A 22,090-nucleotide genomic window follows, 5' to 3' on the forward strand; every position below is an offset into this window, starting at 1 on the left:
ACTATTCTGACCTGAGTAAAAATAGAATAATCTCACTCTTGCCTTCCTCTCAGAACAATTAGCTTTTGACTCAGATCATTAGTATGATCCCCTTCAATAAAACAGCACTTGCACCAGTACAGATGAAGGTGCAGTGAACTGGGAACACATCTAGAAGAACACCTTAATCTGGCTTTGTTACCACAGAAATGTCTGGGAAATGACACCACAGGGCATTTTTAAAGCAATCATGGTAGAAGTAGAAATTCTGTTTATTAAAAAAGGCTGGGATTTATCACTGGTATATTTAGATGTTTATATGTCTGAGTCATTCCTGAAGACTCCTTTTACAGTCTGTAGCAAAATCTGAACCCAAACAGGTAGAATGTGGGACTTTATATGCAAGTTTCCAAACCGACTGAGATGAATATGGGATGACAGGTGTCTGTTTCAACTAGATGAACAATTCAGATACAAGCATGTACAGTAGAGGGATATGAATTTGATGACCTGATTCTTCCCTAGTCTGCCTAAATGGAGGTGAGTTAAACAAAGCCTCCTGGCATCTCTTCTGCAACACTTTTCATTGGTACAGTCAGAACAACTTGGGAAAGAATAACATTATTTTCCCCATTTTAGGCACAGGAAAACAAGGTACTAGTAGGTTTGCCAAAGTCAGACAGCAGCTTTTGCCAGAATCAGGAAAAAAATGCAAAACAGTCTGGATTTCTAGCTGCTAGTTGCTAGTCTTGCTAAGTGAAGAGAAATCATCACTGCTGGTAAGTATCCAGCTCATTTCCCACCTCTAAAATTGCCTATCAGTAAAACACCCCACTTCTACCTGCTGTATCTTCAAATGCTTTGGATACTACCACTGTGAAAATGGATGCTGCTTTTATTTTCACAGTGCTAAGAAGAGACTCACCTGCAAGTACAACTCCAAGCCTTGCCGTCGCTGCTCCAGAACCTTGGGGACCCAGTTTCTCACGTGCTTTGAAGGAATCTCTGGAGTTCTTATGAACTTCTTGAGCTGCAAACGAAAAGAAACAGAGACAGAAACAAAGTATAATAGTGTCCCTTTAAAGTAAACACATTTATGTTAGAGATGAGGCAGTACAGGTAAAATAACCACGCATAAAGTACAACACCACAGCAATGAAATTACTCACCATCAGCTCACTGAAATAACAGCAGACTTCATACCTACAGGTTGCAGTTAAAAATCTCCACATCTAGCTGCCCTGGACGGTGAAGAAGAACCCTACTAACAATTTCTTGTGATTTACAGCCATGAAACAAACCAGCAACCACTACATGAGAATACTTCAAATGAGTTCCCCATTAGTAAACCTGGGATGATACTTCACAACATCACCATGACGTACCCAGATATTACCTTGCTAAGTGCAGTGACAAAACACCACAATTTCTAATGCTAGATTTAGACAACAATGAACAGGTGGGAGAAGTACAGGGAGGGGATCTAACCATTTCTCTGTAGAGCTAGCAATCAAGAGAGCAAAATATCTGTGCTCTCAAATTGCACCAATAGATTGACAGTTGTGTTTATTATCTTATACAGAGAAATAGCAAGATTGCCACTGAATATATTTCCAAGAGAGCTCCTTAACTATTCCTCTAAAGATTCCCACAGGAAAGCTTTTATAGATATATACGGAAATGTGTATATGCATACACATGAGCGTATGTAGATAGACAAAAACATGTATTCTGACAACACTAAGAATCCTCTTGCTGAAGCAACGTATTTTTTCAAAACCAAAAAATATTAACATTTTCCTCAAAACTACAGACAAAAATAACAACTGGAATATACTCTACTGCATTTTAATAGAAGGTGACATTAGATATTCTTTCTGTTGGATATTGCCTCTGAGTAAATCCAAGGCAAAGAATGCAAGGAAAGAAACTCAAAATTGACTTTGACATGCACACCCGTGGGAGACTGAGAATTTACATTTCATCTTTGAGCTTGCTGAGATGTCACTGTAGGAAAAAGCAGTGCCAACATATCAACGTCTCTACAATCACAAGTAACGAAGCTGCAGCAAGGAAACCTCAATTGCTCTGGAAACATTTTGCAACTTCCTTATTTCTTAACAGTGCTAAAATACAATTAAACATGAAGTGAGAAAAACAACCCACCAAAACAAACCCCCAAACCCACGTACTTTTACTGACTGATCTTAAAGCCAGAATATAAAACCCCATTTTTTTTCTCTAAATTGGTCAAGAATGTTGAAGAAGCTACAGCCACAGCTGTTGCAAACTATGACAGCACCCGCAGATGAGTAACAAATGAGGAGAATGCTGCAGATGAGGGGAGACAAATCTGAAACAATACAAGCATTCACCAAGGCCTAGCTGCTTACAAGATAAATACTCTGTGGCTGGTACCTCAGCTGATGATTAACAGTCCTTTTGTGCTCTGTGGCCCTGTTATATAAAGCATCCAATAAACAATTGCTTAAAGCACAGGTACTGTGTGTAGGTATAGAGCACATGCTATACAGATGTACAAAGAATAAATTATAAGCCTGCTTTCTTATGCTTACATCAATCCAATAATATATTGCAACAAATAACTATTACAATGTCAAAGCATATTAAGCAAATCTACATATGTGTTAGCTGTATTGCTTCAGACCTGTCTCTACACAAGAAATATTTATCTGAGGACAATTATTGGCTATAATACCTTCCTGTCCATAACAGTGACCTAATCCCTATTTGACATACTGTAGTCTCTATTTCCTGCAAGGCTAAAAGATGGCTCAAATTCTCAAGTGAAGAATTATTTGTCCAAGTGCAAAAAGTTAATATGATTTAGAGGGTACACAAATTATTCTAAAGTTACAAAAAACTTGCAAAACATGTACAGAACTTAAGATTTTTGCAGATATCACTGCAGTAGTTGTAACACTGTCACATTCTAGCATTCTGGTGCTTAAAAAGAACTACCAATATTTAAAAATGTAAAGGGAAAAAAGTATAAAAAGGAATTAGGGAATAAATATGAATAAATGGTTGTATTTTTAACTGTTATATACATAGAAAGAATTTAATTTTTTCTAAAAAACTCTCTGTATGAAAATAATAAAACTTTTGTTCAAAGTTGAATACAATACTGTAATGTGAATGGTGCATAGCCTGAAAGGATTGGTTTGTTGTTCATAACCAGGTCAAAGTATAATGGCCCATGCAAACTATTTCAAAAGAGCCACCAGCAGTGCATGTTTTCTGTCAAGGGAATAATTTGTACTCCTGGTGTAGTACAGCAGTCTTGAAAAGATTTTAAACTTTTTCCACTACAGCCAGATTGCACAGGAAGTGGGGCTTTACTTTTTTACACAACTGGAATGTAAGAAAGGTTGAACCCAGGAAGGAGACAAATCCAGCCACGTTCTTGGAAACGGCTTTGTTTAAAAAAAAAAAAAAAGTTAATCAAAACATTAATTGGCATTCTGATGAATGAATAATGTCCTATATGAACAATGGAGTCCTCCTTCCTCCATACAACGCCAGTGGAGGATGTCCTTCTCCAGCGAAAGGCACAATCTCCAGCGAAAGGCACAATCTCCACTTCAGCCTCTATTCCTATTTTATACCACAGTTACTCTCTACAGCTGTTTCTCCTGCTCACTACAGACATCTCCAGCACTAAGGTCACCTTGAATATGCAGTAAGTCTAAAGATACCTTTCCAATTGCCATGTACTCACAGCAATTTAGAGTGAAACTTACATTATAAACTAAAGGGGAAGAGAGGAACAAAAAGAAATACCCTATTGGCACACTGAAAGCAAATTGGTATCTGGACCTGAGTATAAATAGAGTCATGGGATATGAACAAATTGTTCACAAAGAACAATCAAGATACAAGTTCAAAATACTCTTCTCTTGTAAAAACTGTTCAAGTACACACCCTGTTTTTTAAGAGCATTGATATTTTCTGCTGTAACACAAAACAGAGAGAAGAAAGGATGAAACCACATACTGTTATTACCAGAGAATGCTTTCTCCAGGATTTCTGCAACACTGAAAGCACAAAGAAAGGTTCAGAGCACAAGCTGTTCAACGATGTTTACTAAAATTTTACTACAACTTCAAAAAGTAAGACTTAAGAGGTATATTCTTGCCAAAATATGCTAGGTGCTTTGCATCTGTACATGGAACAAATAGGAAAAAGTCACCATCAAGTTTGCAGAGTAATATAAACAGACAGCAAGCAGATGAGTAAGATGAAACAAATTGAAGAGTGGTGCAATGTGTCTGGTTAGAATACCTGGTTTTCAGGTTTGTTTATTTTGCTCCTATTTCTGGAGAGAGAGAGAAAGGGACCATCATTTATGTTTTTTCTGGTGTCCTAAAGAGAAATCTCTGCAAAGGGATTTACTGCAGAGGAAGCAGTGTACAAGGAGACAAATCTGAGAGCAAGACTGCAGTCATTCATGATTTGTGTGTGGAGTAATTGTGCAATTCCAGAAATTACAGTGAAATTAGACAATAACAAAGGGAAGAGGAAAAAGCAGAGGCATTCAATGTGGTTTTAGCCTCAGTCTTTAATAACAGTAATAGACCTTGGGCTGCCCAGTTGCCCGAGTTGGAGGACCACGAGTGTGGGAACAGTGACTTTCCATTTGTGGACACTGAAATTGTAAGGGACCAGCTGTATCAGCTGAATGCCCACAAGTCCATGGGGCCTGATGGGATTCATCCCAGTATACTGAAGGAGCTAGCGGATGTTATGGCAGGACCCCTCTCAATCATCTACCAAAGGTCTTGGGAGTCTGGGGAGGTCCCTGCTGACTGGAAGCTAGCCAGTGTTACTCCAATTTACAAGAAGGGTATGAGGCAAGACACAGGGAACTACAGACCTGTTAGTCTAACCTCAGTTCCTAGAAAAATTATGGAGAAGATTACACTGGGTACTATTGAAAGGCATTTAAAGAACAATGCAATCATCAGGCACAGTCAACATGGGTTCACAAAGGGAAAGTCCCATTTAACTAATTTGATATTCTTCTATGATAAAGTCACCCGCCTAGTGGATGAAGGGAAGGCGGTGGATATAGTTTTTTCTGGATTTTAGTAAGGTTTTTTATACTGTTCCTCACAGCATCCTTCTGGACAAGTTGTCCAACTGTGGGATGAGCAGGTTGACAGTACGCTAGGTGAAGAACTCACTGAACGGCAGGGCTCAGAGGGCTGTAGCGAATGGGGCTACATCTAGCTGGTGACCAGTCACCAGCAGCGTTCCTCAGGGTTCAATGCTAGGGCCAGTTCTGTTCAATATATTCATAAATGATCTAGATGCAGGAGTTGAATGCACCATTAGCAAGTTTGCTGATGATACCAAACTGGGAGGTGCTGTTGACTCTCTCATGGGACAAGAGGCCTTGCAGAGGGATCTAGATAGATTGGAGTATTGTGAAATCATCAATGGCATGAAATTCAACAAGTCCAAATGGCAGATCCTGCACATAGGACAGAGTAACACTGGGCACAAGTGTAAATTGGGAGAGGAGTGGCTGGAGAGCAGCCCTGCAGAAAGGGATCTGGGGGTGCTAGTCAACAACAGGCTCAATATGACTCTGCACTCTGCCCTGGCAGCCAAGAGGGCAAACCACATCCTGGGGTGCATCAAACACAGCATAGCCAGCCAGTCAAAAGAGGTGATTATCCTGCTGTATTCAGCCTTGAGTACTGTGTGCAGTTCTGGCCCCCACAATTTAAGGACGTGAAGGTCCTTGAATGTGGCAACAAAGCCGCTGAAAAGGCTGGAAGGCATGTCCTGTGAGGAGCAGCTAAGCACTCTGGGTTTGTCTAGTGTTGTGGTTTAGCCCCAGCCAGCAGCTAAGCACCTTGCAGCCACTCGCTCACTCCCTCTACCCCCATGGGATGGGGGAGAGAATCGGAGCAGTAAGACTGAGAAAAACTCCTGGGCTGAGATAAGAACAGTTTAATAATTGAAATAAAGTAAAATGGTAATGATAATAATAATATACAAAGCAAGTGATGCACAATGCAATTGCTCACCACCCGCTGACCGATACCCAGACAGTTCCCAAGCAGCAGTTGCTGCCCCCCAGCCAACTCCCCCCAGTTTATATATTGAGCATGATGTCATATGGTATGGAATAGCCCTTTGGTCAGTTTGAATCAACTATTCTGGCTGTGCCCCCTCCCAGTTTCTTGTGCACCTGGCAGAGCATAGGAAGCTGAAAAGTCCTTGACTAGCACAAGCGGTACTTCACAACAACTAAACCATCAGTGTGTTATCAACATTCTTCTCCTACTAAATCCAAACCACAGCACTATGCCTGCTACTAGGAAGAAAATTAACTCTATTCAAGCCAAAACCAGGACATCTAGTTTGGAGAAATGGAGGCTGAGGGGTGACCTCACTGCTCTGTACAGCTTCCTGAGGAGGGGAAGTGCAGAGGGAGGTGCTGAACTCTTCTATCTGGGATTGAGTGACAGGACATGTGGGAATGGCTCAAAGCTGTGTCAGGAGAGGTTTAGATTGGACATTAGGAAGCATTTCTTTACTGAGAATGTGATCAAACACTGGAACAGGCTTCCTGGAGAGGTGGTTGATGCCCCATGCCTGTCAGTGTTTGAGACACATTCAGACAATGCCCTTAAAGCATGTTATTAACCTTTGGTCAGCCCTGAAGGGGTCAGTCAGGCAGGTGGACTAGATGACCATTGTGGGTCCCTTCCATCTGAAAACATTCTATTCTATTTTATTCTATTCTAACTACAGGAGACAGTCTACTTGGCTAGGGTGTGTTTTAAGCACATAACTCCTGATCTTCCCCTCTTAATGTTTCCTAACTTACTTAGTTGTATAATCTCTACTCACCTGCTTCACTTTCAATTGGAGGATTACTCTCAAATGTAAAATAAAGCACATGTATTGCAAGGCTTGGTAGTGGGTGAGTGAGTTGTACTACTGATTCTGACACTGTTGCTCATGTGGTATCATATTCAGTGTGAACACAAGGGGGAAAATATCTGAGACATATCTGAATTAAAACAATAAACAAGAAAATTAGTATTAAAAAGTGGCAGCTGATACCACAACTGCAGCAAGAAGCAAAAAGGCAAGAAATACTAGCACATCTTAATTATGGTGCAGTAAAGCAAAATATATTCTTGTTCTTTGGAGTTTTGAGGGCCAACACACAGATGGGTCAATAGGTGCCTTTTGTTGACCCAAGTTTGCTTGTACCAATACACCACATAAGGCTGGCAAAATCCATCTTCTTTGCCACCAGGATAATGCTTCTTCCCTGAGTAAGATGATTCCTGAGCTGATTCAGGGCCACCAGCAAACATGCTGGTGTGGGTAAGCTCCTCTGACACGGCAGTGGCAGGAGCTGTAAATGCCCATGCTCCTCTCTGCCATTTGCAGAGGAAGCTGTTCCACATTGAAGGCAAGCAGCACCAGTCAAAGCAGTTGAGTGTGCACACACTCTACTGCCACTGAGAGCTACAAACCAACAAATGTTCAGTTGAACCAGGTCCTAGGAATGAAGGACTGAAGCTCTTCATTGCAGCCCCACTGCTGGCAATGGGTTCCAGAATTCTCCTTCACAATATTTGGCCTCCATAAGGCAGAAAATAGGCAGAAAATAATGTAAAACTTGTCTTTCAGCTGCACAAGTTCTCCTACATCCAGTTCAGCCTGGAGAGGAGAAATCATACTCCTCCTTTAACAGTGATCAAACCAATTTAAAAAACAATTACTGGATAACCAATCTTGAAAGTACTGAGTTCCCTTCTATGTATTGTAATATGATTCATTAGAGAAGCTTAACAAATATTTTATATCACATTCATTGTATGAAGAGCAGCACAGTGAGATGGTCTACTCGGTCTTTTTCATGTCTAGTTTCCTGGTGTATACAAGTTGTTTCCTCAGCTTTACATATAGCAGGTTAGCAAGGCAATTTATAGAACTAACAGATTATTTGCCTAATTGGATAAAAACCCAAAATGTAATTATTAGCTATAGGAATGTGTCTTATTTTGTGATTTTACAAGAAGAAAAAAACATACTACAAACAGCATTTTAGTAATACAGCATGTAAATAATAATCAAAAAGAAAAGGAGAGTTAGTAACATCTGAGAAATCATCGTCCCTTTCCAAAAAATAGAGGAGAAACTGAGTTAGTTGGGAACTCATTTCCAGAGACATGAATCACAAGATGCATTTAAGATAAACCATGTATAGTAACAATTTCAAGAGAGAGGAAAACATCACAACTAAGGCAAAACAAAGTTACATCTTATAAAGAAAGAGATCACTACCTTTTTATGAAGTGCATGGAATTCACTATACCTCTTCTCCACAAAATGTTTCCTTCCACTCATTAGCACCTCTATTTTAAAGACCTGAAAATTATAAATGATAAAAAGGAGGTTAATGTACTTGCACAAACAGTTCTGTGACATGGCTGTGACTGCACATTTTAGCACGTTCATTCCAGTAGGTGGTCCCGAAAAACCCATGATGACTCATGAGGCGCAGAAGTACAATGATTAATGGGAAGTACGGCTGAATCTTCTGTTAACAAGTTTGTTCAACAAACATACAAAAAGAAAAGCTGGAATTGTATACTGTACATTGAAAACTAAGCATTAAAATATTCCCTTTCGGAAATATGTAATACATTTTGAAGTAGTTTAAAAGAAAAAGATTAAAACAAAGGATGGTAAGAACAACAAAAAAAAAAGATATAAAAGAAATAAAGATTAATTCTTTTTCCCTCTTACAATATGGCATACTAACACTCACACATGTTTGGTAAGAACTGGATAACAGATGCACTATGTTATGCATGGAAAAGGAGAAATAAATGTAAACACTGTATCATAGGTTAACTTCCTCCTAACCTACAAATTCAGCTGTAGTCTCAACTGAGCTTGTGCTACTATCTATACCCTAGGAAAAAAAAAACCCAAACATGGCAAATGCTTGTTTTCTTTGTATGATACATGTGACAGCTTTTGTTGCTGCCTCTGTAAGGTTGAAAGGCTAGGAGAAGCAGCTCTCTGGATCCACTAATTAGTAGTCACTAACATGACATTTTCTTGATTCTCAGGTCAGTGGGTCGGTTCTGAGGGCAAGTGATGAGAAATATTTTGAAGTACTCAAGAAAACACAGTCTATTAAATAAAGACAAGATCAGCAGAAAAGCAATATAGAAAAGGTGCCTGACCTGTCCAGGAGCTCTTTGTTTTCTGTTTTGCTCAGAAAATGCTGGAAATAATTATTTCCAGGACAATGACAGACAATGTTCAGGACAGATGATTACATCAAGACCCAAGACTTAGGCCAAATAAGAAGTTACCTGAAATAAATTTTTAAACAGTGTTTATGCCTGAATGCAGAAAAAAGGGGTTTCTGTCACAACTGACCAGCTAGCATTGATCAGAGCAAACATACAGAAACCATGCTGGATAAACACTTTCTATTGTCCACTAGAACCTGCCTTTCAATCAGGTCAAAATGCTATGGTTTTCACTGGTTAGCCACACCACATTAGAAACAGACAGCATTTTATTTAATCCAGACTGAAATCCATCTACCTTTGTCTGAATGAAGTATGGATGGGACTGCAGTCATTTCACACCAATGTTTACATTACCAAAATTAGTTCAGATCATTGTAATCCATCAAAATAACTTGTGCTACATTCTACCTCTTTGAAAAGGACGATTTCTGTGTCTTAATCACTGCAAGCAGACAACCTTATTTGGGTGCATTGATTTTTTTTTTCTTTTCCCCCTATCTGTTTAGACTATTTTGGGAGAACAGGTATTGGCTATGAAACAATTTTCCTCTACACGTGAAAAAACTCCAAGGCACCCTTAGGAATACGTTGTAAGTTCAGAGTTGTAAAGAGAATCACATGCAAAGAAAAATCAATCTAGGCTTTTTTCTTTAGTTGAGACTTAACATCCTAATTATATGAGAGGAAAGCATTATTTACATCTTATATTCTACACACTGTATGAAAGAAATAGTTCTGCAAGGAACAGAATACTTTGGATTGTACAGGAAAGCCACTGCATTGAAGGAGCTTCAAGGATACCTTGGTGAAAAGAATGGATAACGGAGTATGAAATTAGTTAAGTTAGAAGTGACCATGAGTCACTAGTTAAGGTGTTGCAACAGTTTTGAATTAACTTGATATTAAATCTCTAGCAATTACAAGCAACTTATAACACCCACTTACACCTCAGTCAGCTAAGAGCCTCTGCACCACTGTTTAGTACCTTTGCTGGCTACAGGGTTTGCCAAGGAATTTGGAAGAGTCTAAGGGGCTCCTGCCTCAGCTACAAGCACTCCCTTGACAGGTAACTTTCTTATGAATCATGGTTTGGCTTGTGTAGTTCCATTTTAGTTTTAGTCATATATGTGCAACTTCAGAGAAACGTCTTGCCCTCTGAAGTCTATAAACCTGTCATTTCATAAAGGAGAATAGTTGGAATATGGGGAAGAAAGGAAATATAAATCCCTCTGTGGACCTTCTTGTCAAAGTATGTATCTATTTTGTTCTGTGTTTCATCACTGGTTAAGGAATTACAGAAATGGCTTCAGAACACCAAAAAGTATGCAGCATTTATTTAGCTTCCTTTTTAATCTTACTGAAGTTTTAATTACTGTTTGCATAATTTTTGCTAACAAGATGACACTAAAGAATATATTTGCCAGTCACTTTCACAGAAGACATGAGAAGAAAGAACCACAGCTTCCCGTGCACAGTGATGTCATTTCGAAAGCCACAAATCTGCTACCTTTACACCCTCAACTGTTTGTACCAGTATAGAGGCTTCAACTTTGCCTCCTACCGTCCAGAGCCCTTGGGTCCAGCTTTAGCAGCCATCTAAAATTTACAAAGCTGGACAACACATCGGCTATGCATGAAGTTGAAAATTACTATTTGAAAACAAACCCTGCAAATGGCATTTCTAATCTACCACTGTGGCACCTGTATTTCAGAAATGTAAAGCAATTTGTAATAAATAAGTAGAAAATCTTTAAATGTTTTTGTTTAATACAAATCTAAAAATTAAATTGATTTACAAAGTACCTTATAAAGCAGAAATGCAAGTAAGTGAAATAACACATATTGTGCTTATGAACTTCGTATTATTAAATTACTGCATCAGACAGCGTAAATTCCAGGTTTGCCTCCTCACTGTTTACCAGATCACAATTCACAAGAGCAAACTAAAGGCACAGAAGTGAGTTTCTGTGTCACTATTTTGTATAATGACATGGCTTTGTGTGAAAGACAGAAAGATACACTAGCTTACGAGAGAGACAGGATCTCTTCATGGATTCAAGATAGCTATAGACAAATCTCACACAAATTTAACTGAGCAATTGCAGGCCCTGACAGAAAAACAATGTAAGGAAACTGGTGAACATAGGTGAAAGTGCCAAAATAAAGACGGAAGAACTATGGGGAAAAAAATGCAACACTGCAAGGAAATTACTTTTCTTGTAAAAATGTTCATGTTCTATGAACAGATAACTCTGAAAAGACGTATGACGTTTTATAAGTGACAGTTAGTTAAGTGAAAAATGCAACAATTAATCACTGAATAAGACAAGTAAAATACTTTTCCCATAGTCATTGAAATACCAGAAATTACACCGCACTGAAAGATTTGCAGTTCATCCTGACTAGGACACAAGGGACCATAGATATGAAGACACCAATTAGAAAACTCTTTACGAGTAGTCTGAAACTAAAGATGATTCACCATTCGTGTTTACTACCACAACAGTCATCAACAATGTTTGCACAAAGCCAGAAGATCATTATCCATTAAAAGCATTCTTCCAACAGAATTTAACCCACATAAATGATGTATGGGACAAACACCTTTGGACTGGGTATCAGTATGAATGATGTTGATCTTTTGCCTAGCAGAATTGCAGAACTGCCACTGCAATTTATAACCATCAAACCTGTGAAGGAAACTCTTAAAGAAGAATTCCTAAGGTTTTCGTTAATAAGATAGTAAAAACTCTAAGATCCAATTACAAAACAGCTTTACATGTGATTTTTTTAAAAAAGCAAACCACTTTTTTGCCTCTCTCATTTGCCTCCACTTTGTTCCAATGATATGGATTATATTCAGTTCTTGGAAACCATTTTCTTCATTTCTTATTGTTAGCAAATATGCCTAATTTTGCCATTTTCCTCAATTTACCCATTTCTGATCATTAGCTAACCTCTAACTGAATGATCCTTTTTCACTGTTTTCAAGAAGAATACTTACATTTCTCTTCTTGCTGCAGAAACCAGACAGTACTACATATAACTAAATAGGATTACATATGGGTAAACAATTGGTACTCTATGACTGTGAACTTCCAAGAGAGAAAGCACAAATGGAAGAAAAATGGGAACAATAAGACATATAAGAACCACCCATGCCCTCCTGTAAGTGACCACTGTTCTAAGTGCACATCAAGAACTGCATGGTAAATAACACTGATACCGCCCGCCCCCCAGTTCTTAACTATGTCAAATGCTTATACTGGATGACACCAAGTTGGGTGGGAGTGTCGATCTGCTCGAGGGTAGGATGGCCCTGCAGAGGGACCTGGACAGGCTGGATCGATGGGCTGAGGCCAACTGTATGAGGTTCAACAAGGCCAAGTGCCAGGTCCTGCACTTCAGTCACAACAACCCCATGCAATGCTACAGGCTTGGGGAAGAGTGGCTGGAAAGCTGCCTGGCCAAAAAGGAGCTGGGGGTGTTGCTTGACAGCTGGCTGAACATGAGCCAGCAGTGTGCCCAGGTGGCCAAGAAGGCCAACAGCATCCTGGCTTGTATCAGGACTAGTGTGGCCAGCAGGAGCAGGGAGGTGATTGTCCCCCTGTACTCAGCACTGGTGAGGCCGCACATGGAATACTGTGTCCAGTTTTGGACCCCTCAATACAAGAAGGACATTGAGGTACTGGAGCATGTCCAGAGAAGGGCAACGAAGCTGGCGAAGGGTCTGGAGCACAGGCCTTATGAGGAGCGGCTGAGGGAATTGGGGTTGTTTAGCCTAGAGAAGGGGAGGCTGAGCGGAGACCTTATCGCTCTCTACAACTACCTGAAAGGAGGTAGTAGTGAGGTGGGTGTTGGTCTCTTCTCCCAAGTAGCTAGCGATAGGACGAGAGGAAATGGCCTCAAGCTGCGCCAGGGGAGGTTTAGGCTGGAAATTAGGAAAAATTTCTTTACGGAAAGGGTGGTCAAGCATTGGAAGAGGCTGCCCAGAGAGGTGGTGGAGTCACCATCCCTGGAGGTGTTCAAAAAATGGGTAGATACGGCACTTTGGGACACGGTTTAGTGCACATGGTGGTGTTGGGTTGATGGTTGGACTGATGATCTTAGAGGTCCTTTCCAACCTTAATGATTCCTAGTTTTTACTTTCATTATAAATAATCCAGCCACCAAGCCAGGAAACACAGAATTGCTACTCTGCCCTTAGTTGGTTTAGTGGTGGACTTGGTAATGTTATGTTAATGGTTGGACTTGGTGATCTTTAAGGTCTTTTCCAACCTAAACGATTCTATGATACAAAAGGACATTTTTTATCCTATAAGTTGATGTGAAAATATGCAGGTCCAGTAACTTTGTCTCAAAAACAAACCCCTAAATGATCAGTTTAACAAAAAACACAGATAAGAATGACAAACACGGGAGGAAAACTAACGAGAATAGTAACTTCTTAGCTTGGTTTTCTATTACGAGAAACACACAGATGGCACTTTTGTATTCACTACATTAACTACACAGTTTATGGTAAACTAATACTATCCTATTTATTTATACTATCGTGTATATTTTATACATGGAAAAATTAACTGCAAAGTATATAAACTTCTGAAAAATTACAGTTGAGAAAGAGATTTGGGGCAGCCTTGTTCAGGGGACATAAAAAACCAGAAGCAGAAAAAGAGAAGTTTACAAAAGACAGATACATTTGTCTAACATTAACCAGGAAAGAAAACCAAACAAAATTCTAGTACTGTGCTTTTCTCTCTCAAGACCAAGCTTACCAACACTAATTCTATTTAATATATTACTTACAGAAATAAATACGTCCCTTTAGATGATTCAATATGCTTGACACACTTTGTCTGAGGAACAGCTAATGCATTCAGAGTGTCAAGAAACTCAACCTTAAACCTTTGTCATGGCCGTATGGAAGGAATTCCAGAGCAAATGAAATGACAGCTATGGTCCACGAAACACTAATAGGATTTCTATGTGTTTAGTATTTCATTATTGTTCAGACAATGGCACATTTTCTGTCTCAGTTGTGCTATGACTAGAACAAGACCACGGCATATAGTTATGAAAAGATGACTTTAAACCTATTCCCATCCAACTGATCTGGGGGAAAACGATAGTCCACAGAATCAGTAACAGCAGCTGGGTGGTGGTGGTAACCAGAGCTGCATGTAGCTGCAGCAGCAATTCGGTATCTCAGGGGTGTAAGTGCCTCATGGCAATGCTCCATACTTCTGAATGCCCTCCACAGCAGAGGCGGAGACGGGGACGGTATTCAGAGCCAACTCAAACTTCATAGCAGCCTTGATAAAACTGAATCTCGCTATCCCCCAAATGAAAACAAATTAACTTATTCTGACTTCATCCTTTGGAAGGAGGGGCAGCAAAACTCAGCTCTGCAGTGGGCACAGGGCAGCCTCAAGGGTGCAGAGAGAGGCTAACATGGGTCATGGAGGCATGATGCGAGGGAAATCTCCCTTTTTCTCTCCAACCACATCCACCTCAGTTCTAGTTCTCCCCTGTCTTGCACCCGCTGTTTACTTTGGGTTATCCCCAGAATGTCCACTTGCTGAGAGTTAATACCTTCTGTGCCTTAGATGTGTTGCTTAAAGTCACGTCTTTGCCTGCTCCCTGTGGCAATTGCTCTCCCCACTCTATGCAAGCAGGCCTTACACAAGCCCCTGCACAGTCTTCCTGTGGGGAAAGGGCCCCCTTCCTGCTGAAAAACTGGGAAACAAGTTGGGGCACAGTAAAGAAAGCAGCAGAAGCCCTGAAGAGCTCTGTTTGATCCTTTCGGTTTTGCTGGGGCCCTAAGAAGGGATGAAAGTGGCTGTAACAGACAGCAAAGGAAAAGAAGCGAAAGATTCTAATAAGAAACCGAGAGTAATTGGTGTTGAGGGGGAGGATGAACAGGCACAGAGCTGAGAGTCATCTGTCCTTCCTAGTAGCAGTCTTCACACATGCTGAACCCTTCTTCCTGATGGCTGCAAGAGCAGGCAGAAAGCAGGAGTTGCAGACAGGCAGCTCAGCTAGTGCAGACATCTAGAGCACTGGTCCTCACAGGCAGGCAATGGGCCCACAGCTACCTCCACCTCCCTGCTGATCTGGGCAACCGCTTGTTAGGGCCTGCGCTTTGACCTCCCGCAGTACAGCTCTACTCAACACAAGCGTTTACTTTTACTGAAGGGCCCCAAAGAGATTCAGAACCATTACATTATCCATTACAAGATGCACTTGTCTTACCTAAAGTCAGCTCAAATCTTGTGTTGGACCCACGAACAGCCCCCTTCCCCCACCCCAAGCACTGTCATGTCTGTTGTATGCAATCAGACTGCATCACTTAGTCCCAATTACAATGTACAATATTAAGTTATAGCACAAGAAAAAGTGTACATAGTTTTATTAACTATGGAAATCAAGGCCTGACATTATGCAATTATGATGTTGCTTTGTCCAGTGTCTGTGAAGGAGGAAGACCATGCCAGAGAAGTGAAACGTTCACTGCAGGATTTCCAGAGAATATTCCTGATAGCTCCAGCCTGTGTGAAGCAGTTACCTGACTTCTCCTGCCTTACTGTTTTTGTAATACAATAAATACATTTTCTACTGTGACATAAACCCACTGAGAGGACAAGTATGTTGTTTCACTGACTCCTTCTGTTAAATCTCATGTTACTGCAATCTAACTTGGACCTTCATTACTAAAAAAAGATGTGTACCTAAGAACAATCACAAGCACATGTTCTTATAAACGTGGCTTCTACTTCAAATGTCTCCTTACTAATTTTATGTAACCTTCAGCCATTTATTTACTGAAAAAGCTGCCTCCTCACTAACACATACCAGTGCTACTGGTACCAGTACCTACCTAAACTAGACTACAGTCTCTTCGAGAACTTTTCAGCATGCAGTCTGTCTTTCCCACTGATACTACAAAACAATTAAGGATATTCCCTCTCCCACACTCTTTTGCAGTATGGGCCTCCTCCACTCATAAAATGGCAGTGTTGGTAGGAATTATGTACAAAAGGCGTGCATAGGACTCGGGGGTATTCTTTCTGAAGATGGCCTTTGAGAAGTGTATGTCATATTTCTTACGGTTTAGAGGAAGAAGTAGTAAAACAATTTATACTGCAACGTAGTCAGTTAGTTTTCTATTTCCTACAACATGGGAAGCTCGAGGGAGGCTTCTATGGAGCTGTCACTGTTGAATGAAAGAGTAGCTGACATATAAGAGTAAGTAGTTTTCTGATTTTTTTCAACTCTCTTTAAACCAATCTTTTCCAAACACATGGTTCATAAAATCCCATAGGAACTTCTCTGTCATTTCCTGAAAAATAACTTACTTGGCTTTCCAAGCTAAAAAGCCTCTCCCTTGCCAGCGAAACACTGACTATGGAAATCTAATTTGTAACCAAACCAAGAAGCTACGAGATCTTACTTGCTTTTGATATTTTTCTTTTTTAGGTCTGCAGAGCACAACTGTTACACAGATGACACCCTTTTAAAATCTCATTGTCATTGTGGTTACCTATTTGGTTAACTTCCTTAGGATCAAACTTGAGGAAAAATGTGTTGATCTTTTACTGAAAAAGGAGAAAGTTCCTAACACATGCTAATGCCTACAGTTACACAGACAAAAAAAAATAGCCTGCTTTGCTCTATTTGTCCACTGGATCTTCTCAATGTCTCTTATCAGAAGTGTTCTACTAATAGAACAATCATGAACCTTTTTATGGAAAAGATGAACTTCCCAATACAAATAGTGCATTGGGATAAAATTGAATATTGAAAAAAATAACTGATGGCAAAAGTGTATTTACAGGCAACAGATGAATTCTAAGTTTGACGAAACATAAGGACTCTTCTATTTTGTCACAAAACCCTTTGCTATTTTATCTGTAGAGTCCTCTCACTTCTCAAGGCAGGACGCAACTCCTAACCACAACGAAAGTGCCCCCTTATTGCAGCCAACTAGTTGCAAGAAACTCCTTTTTGCAAGAAGCTAGACACAAGACTAAGTTTTTTCCTAGAAACTTTAAGTCTGTGTTACTTTGTTTGCACTTGTATTTGCTGTCTGGAGAACACCTGGGCCACCTAAGACCTCCAAAGCACAGATGTTTTGCTTACAAACAAAAATGTCAAGTGGTGTCAAAGAATACATTAAAAAAGTATACACGCAGCAGGGTGATGAGCGTTACACTTCAAAGGAGCTGGCTTTGTACTGTCTCCTATTCTATGGTATGTCTACAATAGTATGTGAATTTAGCCTTTTCCTCTGCTAGTGACTAACTAAACACATATGAACATGAAACACAACAGTATTTAGTCAAGTTACAGTACACCCAAGCTATTAAAAATCATTACTTCATGGTGAGTAAATACCAGGGGAAAGGAATCCTCTATATCCACACCGCATCTTTTCTTATTAGGGTCTCTGCAGTAATCCATCTGAGAAGTCTCTGCTCCTCTTTACCTGTCAACATAAGTAGTTCATCCAAATCATTTTTCAAGAGCCATAGTTAAAGGAGGCTGCTTTTCTAAATGTCTGTGCAGCTTAGCAAAGATCCTTCACATACTACATTTAAATATTGGGATTAGCCTGTCTTCAGCCCCAAAATGGAGGATTCAAATGCTATTCTGTTAAATACGAAGATGAGCAGTCAGTATGCATGCAAGATTTTCAGGCACGTCCTTTCAAGGAGTTAACTCATCCAGACTTTCACTAAATCAGCATTGGTCTGCCTTCTGAAATGGTAACCAATTACCTCTACTATTGCCTGCCATCTGCGTTATTCTTACACACAACTGACAGCACTATTTCAAACATCAGCACTCGTTTCTGAAAAGACGACTCATGGTATCAATTTATCAAAGAATGCCATTCTGCTCACAAAAGGTTTCCCGTGCAAGGTTAATCTCTTTTGAATGGTAATTCAAAGTGGGACAAAGAAATAAGCTCAAATAGCTACAAGGCAGTTTCATTTCTTACTGGACTAAGCCTGCTGTGACTGAGAGAAGACCTGAAACAGGTTACCCGGATGTGGTTATTGATACATCCAACTGCAGAAAACCAGACAGTTCTTCACATGTAGCAAAGGTGGAGAAAATGGAAGCGACAAACTCAGCACAACTACTGAAGAAAACACAAGAGCAGCTATCACAAACAGTGCCCAAAAATAATAAAATATTGTGCCCAAATTAAGCTTTAAATTTTTAAGCTTCTGAATTTACATGCTGTGACTAACAGAGCATTTATGTTGTGGTTGGCTTGGTGGCCACAGTGAATAGAGATATTTCTGAGACATATTTAAAGTAGTTCAGGTACTGCTGGCAGCATAACAGTAGCAGCAGCATGGGCAGCACAAGCTGCAAAACTCATGGCAAAGTCTAGAAAGCTCAGTGCCAAGGGGGCCAGACTGGCTCTATCCCGGGTACGTCCCCGGGAGCTGCAGACAGTGAGGAGCAGGACGAGTGTGAAGTTCAGAGGGAGGCAGGGTTCGCATTTGACTTGAACACAAGGGAAGAACACAGGGGACACAGAAAAATATTTCGTAATTTGCATCCCTTAGGGTTACTGTATAAAACACAGCAAGGAGCTGAATCACAGATGTTTCAGGCAGAACTGTATTGGCGTTAGTGGAAGAGCTAAGGCAGCACAGAATTTCAAACGTCCATGTTTGAGAAAAGGCAACATCTACACCACTTATGGAGACTACATCCAGTGCAATTATGTCAACATATTGTATAGGTTCAAAGGCAGTAGAAATACTAATACAAACCAATATCCAGGATAATATATATAATCAAAGTATCCTATTAGCAATTTTGCGATACAAGATTGAATAACCTATCAGAGAACACTGGTTGTACAATTAAGTATTTATCATTTCAAAGACAATGAAAATTGATTCAGTGAGAATTATGTTAATTTGCAACTGGCCTCTCAATCACTTGGAAGATAGTGACGCAAACATCGAGTAATTACATGCCTGCACATGTATTCAGCCAGATAAAGTATTATGTATCCAACACATTTCAGAAAGATTTTAAATAAGTTATAAATTGAGTCTGATGCTGGAAACATGGAAATAAAAGCGTGGATGCAGCAAACAAAGAGACAGGCAACGGATGATTGAAAACTGTGCTAAATGTTTAATTGCTGACTGTCGCTTGAACTGAAGATAACACAATGCACCAATCTCTTCAAATGTTAACTAGAAGTATCAGAGTCAAAAAGTATCATTCACCGGTCTAAAAATCTGTGACTGTCTCTTCCTCAAAGAACAAAAAAAATTAGAGACACAACCAAGCACAGACTACCAAAGAACTAGCTTGGCTTGAACACTTCAGTAATAAAAGCTAGTAGATTCCTAAACACAGCACTGTGAGGAAACAATATCCAGATACTCATTTTTAGTTGAATTTTGAGAGTCACATTTCACATCCTGGTTCCTGGGTGTAAAAGAAATCTTCATTTACTCTACTAGAAAACTCTGGATGTTTGTCACCTGCAGATACCAACAAAGTCCCCTATTTAAATACATACAGACTTAAACCCCTAAATTCAGTTGGACAAATCTGAAAGTACTATCAAGAAAAAAATGACAGAGAGCAACAAAAAGTCATTACAGATACAATGTGATACTGTCACGGATACCACTTCTTCCCTCATTCTAAGGCTTCAAATTTTCTTTTTGCCTTATTATGAACTTAGTGAAAACTTCACTCCCCTATGCAAACCTCATCAAATTTTGGCATTTTTCTGGTTCTTACCTTTAGTACTGAATAGAAAAACTTTTGCCATTTTTATTCACACAAAACACTGCCATAAATAACTTCTTCAAGTATTTTTTTGTTACAACAGCTCTATTATTGTAGGTCTCCAGTGCCTCCCTGCAGAAGGAATGTAAATTTTTCTTAGTTTACTTTAAGTTCTTAGTTGCAGCAAAAGTTGATTCTTCTACATATTTACAGAAAGTGCCACTTCTGTATTGACAGGGCAGAGAAAATGCAACTTACCTTATCCTATATGTGTGTAAGGTGCAATCTTATCTCCAACTGCCAATCTTCCTGTACAGCCTCTGTCCCTACTTACCTTTTCTTTCACCCACATATGTTTTTCACAGGTTAGAAATCTGAAGGGGTAATGAAGGGACATTCACCTTGCATCAGTTTATTCCTCACCTTCCTGTTTCATACTGCAGCTCACACACATTACTGCTATTTTTAATTAACATCTCAATAACATTTCAAGAGAATCTGAGATGCAGTTACCTTAATAAAATACATTATAGGAGTTAATGGCAGTGCTAGGAGTAATTAGAATAATCTAATATTTTCCATTACAAGACTGTTCTCAGTTACTTATAATTTTGCCAGCCTTTAATTTTTGGGCTTAGATTTTCCATACCAGGTATGTGATTCAGACAGAAAATATTTTTAGAAAGTTACAGCTGAGACAGTCCAAACACATTCTTAAAGAAAAATATATTTTACTTTACCCACGCAAAAGAAACTTATCAAAAACCCCAAACCCAACCCAAAACAAAACCCAAACCATTTCACACTTTCCCCCAAGATGCAGACACAACGACCAGAAACACAGCTGGGAGACAAATTTGGCCAACCCGTGAACTTCTGGAAAAAAGCCTAACTCTAACAAAACTTTGCACAGAGTATGTGCATAATGTATGTTTTCCAATGGCATCAGCACTGCTGGTGTTACTTTTACAGCACAGCCACACTGACTGGAAGTTTATGGCACCTCCACAAAGTTAGGGCAAATTGCAGGCCTACAGAATATTTTTCTATGATTCAGAAGCCACTATCATGTTAAGGAGCAGAAAAAAGATTGGAGGAGGTTTTTAAGTTTTTGTAAGAGAGACGCTGGACAGGAATCTATGGTATGGCACAGGGGAACAACACCTGAAAAGACCATACTGCGTTACCATTAAAATAAGCAGGCCAAGGAAGAACAGGAGAAGGTGCTTTTAGTCTCAAGTACTCCAGCTCCTGCAACCTTGAAGGGAACACACAATTTTGTCGTGTGTGAATCAGAAATGTATGTCACGGCTGCTGCCTGCTGTGAAAACCCATTGGTAACACATGGTACCACTCTCCCTCGCTCCACTGCTGGTGAGGCAGCTGGCTGATAAAAACTCAGGTGCCTCTTAGTCTAGAAGTCTATACCAGGGACCTAAAAGCTCCATGTCCACCGGTTTTATGTCTGGGGCAGTAGCTATCCAGATGATATATTCCTTTCCCTTCATTCCCGGTTGCCTGCTCAGGGGTAAAAAGTAGAAAAAGAGGAAAATATTAAAAAACAATGGTTGTGAACTTAAGTACTTGTAGTGTCATTTAAGCTTTTCACAGAATGCAACCCTGCATCCCTGCACATACTTACTTGCAGCGGTCAGTCACATGCTACTTTTCTCCACTGGGTGTCCGCTCACCTCAGCCTGTGGGACTGACAGTGTCATGGGAACAAACAAGCAAAGGACAATGTCCTTAGGGACTCCTTCCATGTAAGAACTAAAAAAACATTTTAAAAGGCAGGAAAACCATATGTGCAGAAAGTATGGCCTTGAGATTAAGGCAAATGGTAACATCACGGTCACTTTGGAAACTTCAGATCTAAAACCCAAGTGCTTCTGCAATACCGAACAACTTATTTCATGCTTTTTCCTAGACAAACCTACTTAGAACATCCCACTTGGTCACAACTCAGAGGCCTGAGATTAAAAGCCCAAGGCCTCAGAGATCCAGCGGAT

General features: G+C 39.9%; 1 protein-coding gene across 2 annotated transcripts in view; it reads right to left on the reverse strand.

Annotated features, from left to right (window-relative positions):
• The window catches only part of SNX24 (sorting nexin 24), a 95,301-nt gene that overhangs the window by 38,724 nt on the left and 34,487 nt on the right, over nucleotides 1–22,090 (reverse strand). The window contains exons 2-3 of one of the 2 annotated variants that reach the window (XM_075726819.1): nucleotides 8,320–8,403; nucleotides 905–1,009 (exon numbers count right to left, since the gene is read on the reverse strand). In XM_075726819.1, coding sequence (XP_075582934.1) covers nucleotides 905–1,009; nucleotides 8,320–8,403 — 189 coding nt within the window. The remainder of the gene's footprint in view (nucleotides 1–904; nucleotides 1,010–8,319; nucleotides 8,404–22,090) is intronic. The other variant, XM_075726820.1, reaches the window with a different exon arrangement.

The sequence above is a fragment of the Pelecanus crispus genome, chromosome Z (genome assembly GCF_030463565.1).
Source record: "Pelecanus crispus isolate bPelCri1 chromosome Z, bPelCri1.pri, whole genome shotgun sequence".
Lineage (NCBI taxonomy): Eukaryota > Metazoa > Chordata > Aves > Pelecaniformes > Pelecanidae > Pelecanus > Pelecanus crispus.